Genomic DNA, 10,978 nt, shown 5'->3' on the forward strand with positions numbered 1-10,978 from the left:
GTGGCATTTTATGTAATTTATCATATACAAGACGGGGATTTTCCGAAGTGAAATGGAATAAAATAAAAATAAAACTTGACAAATAGTTTGACTTATCGAATCTGACGATGGGGTAATATAGACAGAAAAAACGAAGACAAAATAGCGATAACCGAAATACTCAATAATATCAAAATAGGTGGAGACCCATATTCGATTAAGAGGCTCGGATTTGACACGTGTCTCCTAGCTAATGTCAATGTTGGCATTCGTCCAAAAAAATAATAATATCAATGTTGGCATTACAAGTTGAAAGTCGTATCTATGCGCCCATAACAACTTATGACAGCAGAAATTGAGCGACCACATAAATCGATATAATAAGGCACTAATTTTCTTTAAATTTTTAGGGTGGTGTTAAACGAACTTTAAAATGAATAGAGTATGCCTTAAAATTTAAGTACACCCTAATTTTAAATCTCCAGATGTAAAATTAACTAAGTACACCCTATTTAACTACAAAATATACCCCTAATATACCCTAAAAAACACATCTCCTATAAAAAGCACTCAAACGCGTCTCATGCACGTTTAACTATATAGTCTACACTTAAGCAAAAAGCCTTATTAAAACGCAAAAGTAATACTCATATTTATCACAGGACCACCAACTTGAAAAACTATTGGCATATAAAAGATCCATCGCTCTTGTAAAGTAATGCATCTCTGTTAATAGTGCTTTTGGTAGGAACACATCAGAACTTTTTGTTACTAGTGCTTTCGGTTGTATTCATCTAGCAGGAACACATGAAGAAGATAAAGCTTGGATGAAGAAGATAAAGCTTTGTTAAATTAGGGGTACTTATTAAAATTAAGTTTGTTTCATGATTCAATATATCCTTTTTGGTCATTTTATATTAAAGTAAATTAGTAATTCAATAAATAGTTTGGTAGTAAGGTGTATTCAATTAATTTTGGGGTTTGTTTAACAACACCCAATTTTTATTATTTATATTAGATTGTTTATATTTTACAATACAATATTTTAAATTATACTCTTGGAATATGGAAAGATGATAAAATTCTAGCACACTAACTTAGCCCACGATTGCTTGTTTATTTTTTCTGTTGATAAGTATATTACATTGTTCTATAAACAATTAGTTTATTAGTTTAATTTACGTCGTCGTTGTTCTATGACTTGCAATATGTTGGCCGCATTTTTGTATTCTTAGACTTAATTGTATGCCATGCCGATTACTAAGTCAAAGCCAAAATAAATAAATAAATAAATAAAGGTCAAAGAGGACCCAATAATGGTTCGAGACTTTTCTAGACAACTTCCGTTTGTTAACATCAGAACTTTTTTATTTATTTATATATCTAATAAAATTGGAATGATAAGAAGAAAAAGAATCATGACAATTCAAAAAGCGTCCAAGAAAAATAAAAGTCTATAGGAGTATAATATAATTCAGAATAATTTCAAGGGCATTTGAAAGAAAAGTCTCCGGCTTCCCATACTCCAAATGAGATGAGGTCTGCAGGCATTTCATGATGTTGGCTTTGTAAGATAACATTTAAACATCCAGGTTCAAAGGTTTTTTTCTTTTTGGTCGATAGGTTCAAAGGTTCATGTCATCTACAGAAAACATTTTGTATCATGCAATATGCTTTCAAATCACAGAAGTAGAAGAAAATGAAGGTGGATTCAAAGCACAGATAACAGCTGCAAAATACCATGTCATTATGTAACAAAACTTTCTGATTCAAAACAGAACCATAACAATTCATCAACAAATCTAATTGGTAATGGCAACTTCAGCAACTAAACACACAAAGTTCTGATTCATATTAAGAAGCTTTGATACACCTACTAATATGCCGGAAGACAGGGTGCCGGATACCGTCCACTATGACATGGCAACCCTTGGGCTTTATGGTCACCTAGTTTCCAACTGAAAGAACCACACAGGTACCATCCATAATATGAAATCAATCATGTATAACTTTAAAGTTCAACCAAATAGCATGTACAAAACGTTAATCTCCACAGCATTGGATTAGCAGGCGAAACACAATACCAAAGTCTAAGAATGAATGAGAAGCCAGTTTAGCATGCAAGTGTAAGGAAAGATCATCCGGACATGGGGCTAAGCCTAGACCATTAATCACAACATTCTTGCAATGTGAAATGCTCCATGTTCAATATAAGACAGGAAGTGTGGCATTAGTAACACAGATCAAGAGCCATGACACTATCTTCAACTTGTTTCTGTAAGTTTGACGAATTACATTCTATTTGTCCCGACTTACGTACGGTTCTAGGGAGGTCAAAACTTACTGGAAATCCTTTCTCAAACACAGGATAAAGTTCAAACAACTTAACACTGTCACAATGCATTCATTTTTAGTTTCTTCCTCAAATTACTCAGCAACCGAATCAAAGCATATGAAAGATACAGACGGGAAATAACACAAAAATCAAACAGAATGTTCGTTCCTCTTGCTTGGATTTCCTAAGAAACCAAAATGAAGCTATTTGTAAAACTCATTGAACTTATAACTTGCACAAATAATCTAATAGAGAACTGCACAGCCCATACTCAAAAGAATGAAAAAACACTCTGAACCAGAGCTGAAAATAAATACTAATAAAGACATAAATTTTAACAACAATCAGATTCAAAAGGGTCTCTGCCAATTCTTAAACCGTGTAATTCATCAATTCCCGCAATCCATAACCTATTAATTAGTACACAGACCAGTAACTGCAATGACTTGCTAACTTAATTAACATTCATACACAAGAAATCAACAAATTAGGGTTTTCATATTCATTTTATTTTTCACAAATCAACCTGTTCCTTAGTGTGCTTTTCTCCTCTGGGGCTGCCTCTCTTTCTCAGTAGCTAGTCTGTATATCCAATACACCTAACATGATGCAAAACGAGAGAAAATCAGATATCAGAGTCTAATTGAATCCCAACCCTAGGAGCTGAAACCAAAAAGAAAAGAAAATAAAGGAATGGAAAAGTTCTGAGAGTACCAAAGCGAGGACATGAGCTACTATTAGGAGAACGACGATGAACGGGACTGCTTCGAGGATCCATGGCCGAAGAGATATCTGCTGCGGATTCGCCATTCGATCGAAATCAGAGGGTTTAGAAGAGAGAGAGATGGAGAGTTGAGCACACCAATCAATCAGGGTTTCCGATTTCGCTGGTTTACTGTACTGATGAAGTTTACTAGAGACGAGCGGAACGTGACACAGGCAAATGGTAACGGAGCGCCCAATAAATATTGGGCCTCATGGGCTCACAGCTCACGGTCTTATCCAATCCAAATCCAACCAAAAAATAATAATTAAAAGAAATTAAAACTAAAACCCCCATAGCCGGTTCACTGGTGTGGTGTCCGTAAGAGGTGTCTAGTACGGTGGTAAACGTGGCAGCTTTCTCGGTCTCTAACCAATCTCTCTCTTCTCTCTCTGCGATCACTGGAGCATTACTACAAACGGTTTCGCTGCAAATCTGTATACCTGTGATGGGTTCGTGAGCTCTGCTTTCCTCTGTAATTTTGCCGCCGATGAGGAATGTCTTTGCTACGCTCAAGCGTCACCGCCATGTCACTCTGCTATCCCAGAGTACCGCTCTTAGCCTTCTGCTTTACCTCGCATTTGCTTTGGGATTTTACTTATTCTCTGTTTGGTTGATGAGAAAATGCGGGAAGAAAATTGCGTTCGTAAAATTCAATTGCTTATTCGCTAATTTGTCGATTTGTTGCTTAATTATTTTGACTAGTTTACCACATGGATCGCCTAATTGCCTTATTAAATTCGTTGTGATATTTACACTCGTGGATTATGATACCAGTAATTGTCTCTATATTCTTCACTTATTAGTGACGTATTGGGGTTTTTTTGGGTGCAGCTTTACGCCATGACAGAAATATGGAGACCATTATACAAAAATGCATACCATTGAGATGCCATAAATATGTTGAAATTAGATGGAAACAAGATAATTGGTTTCCACATCAGTTGTTACAACGACATTGGTAAGTTCATGACTATCTTGAGTATCTTCAGTGATGGGAATTCAAGGCACTTGTTTCTCTTGCACGAAATGCTTCATTTTCTTCGTTCTTTTTGATGCAGTATTTCCACCAGCGTGCATGGTGAAAGGCCAACTGCAGAGTATGCAAAGTTGAGGAAGGAATCACTAGAAACTCAATTTAGGCATGCTCTTGGAGCTTATGGCTCCAAAAGTCCATTTTTGGCTTTGTATAGAGCAGCAATTGTTTCATTTTATGTGTTGAAGCTGACAATCTGGCAATTCTTTGTCCATGACATAAAAAAACGTTCCGTCAAGGTAATTGACAGATACTTTATTTATTTTACATGCCATTGTGTTGCATATGCTTTTAGTTTTACGTTGCTTTAGTGGTGATGTGTCTGTGTCTTGTAGCTGATGTGCAAGCACTGTGATCTGGAAGCATTACCCAATTCCTTTACTTCAAATTACCTCTTTGGATATCCGTAGACTAATAGTTGTAGTTCCATTTTTTTGTTTGGCACATTATTGACTCTCATAAAAGTTAGCATATACATAGTTCCCTCATTTCTTCCTTCTATGGGAAAATGAGAAATCCTTTTTTCATGATTTAAAACTTGCAACCATCTGAAATTTAATGTGATCTTTTGCAGTTTCGGCAAACTCTTATCCACTTGGGACCTTTCTACATCAAGGCAAGCCACTTTCTTTGTTATGAAATTTTCAAGACACCCTTTTCCCTGAATGAGCAATAACATCTAATGAATGCAATCTTATATCATTCAATATCTTATTTTCGTGATGGCAAGATCTACCAAGTTTACCCAATTATGTTTGAATTTACAGCTCGGGCAGGCTTTGAGCACTAGGCCGGATATATTACCAACCGTATACTGCCAAGAGCTTGTTAAGTTACAGGTTACTAGCTTCTTCCTCCCATTAGCCTCTGTGATATTGGGTTATGTGATGAAATGTTATAGCTTCCACTATCATGGATCTCTTTACTTCTTCATTCTTATCAAACCATTTTCTTATATAACAGGATCAAATACCCCCATTTCCAACGGGTGTTGCAATGAAATCTATTGAATCTCAGCTGGGTGGTCCCATTTCAAAACTTTTTGCTGACATCAGCCCAGAGCCTGTTGCAGCAGCATCCTTAGGGCAGGTCTATAAAGGTTAGGGAGCTGTTTTTTTTTAATGGGAGAAAAAATTTTCCTTGGATGCATATGCTCATATGCAGCATCTCATTTCAAAATTTTTTGCTGGCATGTCTCTTGAATTTTCTACAGTGATGTTCAAGAAAAAGATGTATACACTTCTCAAGCTGAATGGTTTAGTTTGTTGTTTCAAGTTTTGCAGCTCACCTGCACTCTGGGGAGCTGGTAGCTGTTAAAGTACAAAGGCCTGGTATGTCACTTGCATTGACCCTTGATGCCTTATTATTCCATATGATCGGGGGCCAATTAAAGCGATTTGCTAAGGCCCGCAAAGATCTACTTGTAGCAGTGAATGAGATGGTGAGCGTTCTGGATTTCATCTCATGTAGAGTGGCTTCTATCATTTTTCTAAATCTCCATTATGTCTGAGAATGTAGACTTTGGCTTCTTTTTCTAGCATTTACAAGTATACATGTGTTCACACCTATTGATGTGTTTTCCAAGTCGGTGATTTTCATAAAAATGGAAAACTTTTTCTAACATATGCTATCATTGTTCCTCTACAATGGAGTTTCCTCTTGTTTTCCAAACTTTTCTCTAACATATGCTATCATTGTTCCCCCACAGTGGAGTTTCCTCCTGTTTTCCCATTTCTTTGTTCACCTTCATTTTGTTTCTTATAACATTGACAATGTGTTGATGTTCTGTGTTTTATGGTCCCTATTGAATGAACAGGTGAGGCATATGTTTGATGAAATCGATTACATCCGAGAGGCAAAAAATGCTGACCGTTTTGCTTCTCTCTATGCTTCACGCCCAAGTAAGTTTTCTTGAATGTGTAATAAGTGCAATGTGTTCTTTATGTGAATCCTATACTCAATAATATATAATACTCTCACCAGTGTTTACAGGATTGCCTGCTTCTTGGGGCATCTTCTCTTGTAGGAACATTCTGTAGTGAATTTCTGTCCGGAATGTGCCTAAACATCTTTACCGGTCAAATCCATGTTCGGCCTGTTTGAATTGCAATTTTCTGTATCTGTACTATTTGAGGGCTAATAAATTGCTTGTTTTGCCATGGATTCTTGTTCAGAAAAATACAAATTGAGCAAATTATTAGATAACATGATTTATATTTTCACTTGTAGGAATTAATTTATTATATAAGTTGGTGCTTTAGCTCATTTTGAAAGAGCTAGTACACAGTCCATCGTAATTACTGTGCTATGCCAATGGCAATTCTTGTGTAAGATTGGTTTTGGAGAACAATTTGTCATCTTCTGTTTTATGTGTAATGCCTACAAATGGAGCTGTTATATCAGTAGAACTTCTTTATGATGGACAGGTGATGGGCAAAAAGGTGATTCAAAGCCTACAGCTAGGAGAACTCTTAAACATAAAGAGGCAAACACTATAAAAGTTCCAAAAATATATTGGGACCTTACCCGTAAGGGTGTGCTTACAATGGAGTGGATTGATGGAATTAAGCTTACTGATGACGTTGGCCTAAAGATGGCTGGCCTGAACAGAAAAAAACTAATTGACCAGGTACTTGGCACGAATAGTTCAACATATATTTGCAGTGGCAGTTTTCCATGATTTGTTTTTCCACTTGTGCCACTGTAGAAATAGGAATTACACAGAGAGTTAAATAATTTAATTGTGAACAGTTAAATTATAAGTTTTCTTGGTTTAAAAAACCTAGAAAGGTCCAGATCTGATTGGATTTAATACTTGGGAAAAATGAACTAAAGTGACTTGTAAGACATCTTATACTAGGCCTATAGCAAAACTTGAATACCGTAGCCCTGTCCTTACACATTTTTATACCAAAGCCATGCATACTCAATAGAAAGTCACATGTTCGTTACACTGACTTTTTAAATGCCTTGGAATGGACAGGTCTGTATTCTATTGTAATAACATAAAATGAAACAAAATAAATGTCACTCATAATGTGCAGAAAAAGAACTAGAGAAATGGTGACTAGTGGACTGGTCCAAAGGCTTATTGGACTAGCTAGGTCTCCTTAGATGCTCCTGCAACAACTTGCGTGGAAAACGAGTTTCAGTTGTATCTTAGGTAGTAATACTGCACATGATTTTTCTGTGTTATAATCAAAATTCTCATCCTGTTTTGCCTCTTCTTCTAGGGATTATACTGCTCTTTGAGACAATTGCTTGAGGTGGGATTTTTTCATGCCGACCCGCATCCTGGTAACCTTGTTGCCACTAATAGTGGTGCTCTTGTGTATTTTGATTTTGGAATGATGGGTGAAATTCCTCGACATTATCGTGTTGGACTTATTCAAGTGGTAAGAGCTGTTGAATTATTTTTAACTCAGGGCACAAGATCAAATTATTGTCAAGCTAAAGATGTTCTTCAAAATAGAGTTTTTAAATATGCATATATGGCATTTTGTCAGTGTAAGGGTATGCCTGCTTCGAATGATATTCTTTTTAGAAATGAGAACCTAACTGTTCAATTGTATGGGAGGTTTGGGGAAAGGTAGGAGGGTTGCACCCCCTTTGATATTTTTTTAAATCACTTGTATATAAAATTTCATATTCTTGGCCTCTTGGCTAGGGGAGTTTATATATATATGGACACCTGAAAGAAAAAAGTTTGTATTTGGTTTCCTCATGATTATGGTGTTGTTTTAAGTCTTGTATCTCATTCTGTTATGCAGTTTGTGCATCCTTATTCTTGTATATATGGTGTTGCTAGCTTTTTCTGTATATTGACTTATGGTTGTGTTAGTTGATAAGTTTCTGTTTCTTTCAGCTTGTGCACTTTGTTAATCGTGACTCCCTGGGTTTGGCAAATGACTTTCTTTCTTTGGGATTTATTCCTGAAGGGGTTGATGTACAATCAGTTGCCGATGCCTTGCAAGCATCCTTTAGTGACCGGACTAGACAGTCTCAAGATTTCCAGGTTTTTGCCTCTGCTCGTTTTGTATATCCATGTAGAACATGCTTGTAGCTGGCCGTTCACTTCAATAGTTGTTTTAGATAAGGAATTCAACATAGGGATATTAGGACGTTACAAGTTATGCCGTCACTTATGTTAAATCTATGCAGGGCTTCTCACAATTTTTTGCTTGTTTTTTCCATTTTTCGCTCAGCCATCTTTCATGCATTTTGCAGCTCATTGTCAGGATGGGCTAAAGGAATGTCCTTCCTGGCTCAAGAGATGTATAGGGAAGTTGGCAGCCGACTTATCTATTCCTGTGCTCTAAGAACTTGGAAATTCATTCATATGCATATGGCATTTAGGGGTATCCAATCTGTTCATTCTGAATCTTAACAGTATGTGACCTTACTTAAATTGAGATGGTGTGGCTAGGACCTCTAATTGGAATTTTCTTAGTCGGACTAAGGCTCAAATGCTTATAATTAGATGTTCAACTGAGAAATCTGTGCAATATGTGCACACTTTCTTAGTTCTTTTCTACTTGTATGTAGTCACATTTAAGAGCATGCATCAGCATATCAATTATTTTTTTCTTTTCAATAATGAACTACATATAATATTCTGTAGATTTCTTTGAATCTATATGTTTGGTTGGACATGATGCTTGGATTATAGTTAAATGAACATGCATATGCTAGTTTCTGCTAGTTGACATTTTGATGAAATTGACATCCTCTTGTTTTGCTTCTCTCCTTGTTGGGCACTTCTCCACTCAGTAAAAGTATGCCCTTCGATTTAATTCTTGCAATGGATTACAGGGAATAATGGACCAACTCTACGATATTATGTATGGATTTAACTTCTCTCTTCCTCCGGACTATGCCCTGGTGATAAGGGCCCTGGGATCACTAGAAGGCACTGCCAAAGTCCTCGATCCTGCTTTCAAAGTCATTGAGAGTTCATATCCTTTTGTGATTGGAAGACTTCTGGCTGACCCAAATCCTGACATGAGAAGAATTTTAAGACAGCTTCTCATACGTAATGATGGATCCATAAGGTGGAATAGGCTAGAACGCCTGGTAGGTTGCCTAATCTCTTTGTTTCCCATAATCTAGCATAGTTGATGCATAAATAGAATCATGTAGTTGCACATAACTAAACAGATACGTATGTATTTTCATGAGCATAGTTTTAAACGATTAAAGTTCACATAGTTGTCTCTGCTTCATGAGGACTCTAATCTTAAATGAATCTGCAAATTGTCTTACACACTTAAATTTTCTAATACTGCCCTGGTTAATACATTATAACCTTGTATACATGTCAGTGGAGTGGAGTATTGTTCACATATGGGATCCCCCAAGCCAGTTTACTGCATATCATCCCTTCTATTTTGAAGATATTACTCGTAAAAGTTCTTTTTGATAATTGACTTTTACTATGATATGAATTAGTCAAATACTTGTATTTCTATCGACTTTCAATGTTTTTACCAGGCATCTATTTTTTGTTCCAGATTGCAGCAATATCCGAACAGGCTTCTGAGTCTGCTGAGGAGCACCCTAGTTCTGGGGAGAGTTCTCCAAATCCGTTGAGAAGTAAATCATTTGACATGCATGCTGTTGTTGCCGCCACTGAAGATCTTTTACGCTTCATTCTCTCTGAGAAGGGTCAGAGGGTGCGTGTATTCCTTGTTCGGGATATAATTCATGCGGCTGATGCTTTTCTTCAGGATGAAGTTGTTGGTTGCATGTTTGACGAGAAGCCTGAAGCCAGAGGCTCACCTGAGTCTGAGGTTGTTCTATAAATTGTGTTTCTACTCCTCCATAATAGATAATTTGATTAGCAAGTGGATTAGGAAACATGCAGTACTCTCTTGTATGGTGAGGTTGATAATCTGTTATTTTCTTCTTGTCGCAGGGACACGACACGCTCAAAAGGGTCGTAAATGGGTTTCGGTATCTCCGTCAAGCTGTAAAGTTGGCCCCAGAGGTGTGGACAGAAATGCTTGTACGCATGGCACTCACACCCGAGGTTCATAGATTTACATTAGACATTCTTTCATCGCTGATCATTCATTTGAAAGGCAAAATCCCAGAAACTACTTGGGTTTGTATATCTAGACTTACGCACAAGATGGCAAAAAACCACAGCTCTTCTGAATTTTGAAAATTATAGTATATTTTGATTCAAGTTTTATTGCAACCCTTGTTTACCCGTTTGCAATGTGTTTCCATAATTGTATATACCATAAGGAGTACTTGGCACTCAAAATGAAAAGGGGAATACTTGTCGAGCAAATACTTTGTGGTGAAGTTGAGGGTATGCTTGAAACCCACTGTGCGAGTTCAAAGAGTTGATTGCTTACCCTCAACCATTCATATCTTGCTTCTTGTCCATTTGATCCTCTTTAGTTTTGACCCTCAAACTTTAGGAGAGGCTCGCTCTTTCAAGAACTCCTTCGACCATGGCCATGGGGCACTCAACGGGACACCGGCCTATGCCTCATGCCCTTATCGCAAGGGAATTAAGGTGAACCAGAGAAAATTAGAGAATCCTAAAGCTCTCATTTATTGAAATTGACCCCTCGTTGGTCTCAAGACAATTTATATTCGTGACGGTGAAGAAATGTGAAAGATAAATTTGAATTAGCAAAACGTCGACAAGTATGAGAAATGGAGACAACTCCTCTTCAAGAGAGAGTTCTTGTATGTATTGATGAATATACAACTCACTAGTTTTTGTCGGTGGATATTTGTGAGTTGAATGATGCTCTGTGGCATCATATTTTTGTCCTTGTTCATTTCGGATTGTTTTGAATTTATGGATGGATAGACCAGAGAGTTAGAAAGGGGTCTTCCCTTTTGTTTT

General features: G+C 36.9%; 2 protein-coding genes across 2 annotated transcripts; one reads left to right on the forward strand and one right to left on the reverse strand.

Annotated features, from left to right (window-relative positions):
- Nucleotides 1-2,594: 2,594 nt before the first annotated feature.
- On the reverse strand, nt 2,595-3,257 carry LOC110749441 (uncharacterized). Its single transcript, XM_088246749.1, has 2 exons — nt 3,029-3,257; nt 2,595-2,913 (listed from the first exon to the last, which is right to left on the reverse strand). Exons 1-2 carry the CDS (start codon nt 3,122-3,124, stop codon nt 2,848-2,850), a joined length of 162 nt encoding a protein of 53 aa, XP_088102875.1. The 5' UTR covers nt 3,125-3,257; the 3' UTR covers nt 2,595-2,847.
- A 116-nt stretch (nt 3,258-3,373) lies between these two features.
- Nucleotides 3,374-10,978, forward strand: LOC110749494 (Protein kinase superfamily protein). The gene is made up of 14 exons (XM_021949605.2): nt 3,374-3,625; nt 3,912-4,038; nt 4,139-4,352; nt 4,688-4,729; nt 4,881-4,952; nt 5,077-5,212; nt 5,397-5,554; nt 5,930-6,014; nt 6,540-6,742; nt 7,347-7,508; nt 7,979-8,128; nt 8,926-9,186; nt 9,624-9,902; nt 10,028-10,978. Exons 1-14 carry the CDS (start codon nt 3,568-3,570, stop codon nt 10,274-10,276), a joined length of 2,196 nt encoding a protein of 731 aa, XP_021805297.2. The 5' UTR covers nt 3,374-3,567; the 3' UTR covers nt 10,277-10,978.

This window comes from Prunus avium, chromosome 1 (genome assembly GCF_965620075.1).
Source record: "Prunus avium chromosome 1, drPruAviu1.hap1.1, whole genome shotgun sequence".
NCBI classification, from domain to species: domain Eukaryota; kingdom Viridiplantae; phylum Streptophyta; class Magnoliopsida; order Rosales; family Rosaceae; genus Prunus; species Prunus avium.

Coding starts and splice junctions, on each gene's coding strand:
- LOC110749494 (XM_021949605.2), top strand. CDS start 3,568: ATGAGGAATGTCTTTGCTACGCTCAAGCGTCACCGCCATGTCACTCTG. Junction 4,730..4,880: donor TGGGACCTTTCTACATCAAG/GCAAGCCACTTT, acceptor TTGAATTTACAG/CTCGGGCAGGCTTTGAGCAC. Junction 4,953..5,076: donor AAGAGCTTGTTAAGTTACAG/GTTACTAGCTTC, acceptor CTTATATAACAG/GATCAAATACCCCCATTTCC.
- LOC110749441 (XM_088246749.1), bottom strand. CDS start 3,124: ATGGCGAATCCGCAGCAGATATCTCTTCGGCCATGGATCCTCGAAGCA. Junction 2,914..3,028: donor TAGCTCATGTCCTCGCTTTG/GTACTCTCAGAA, acceptor GCATCATGTTAG/GTGTATTGGATATACAGACT.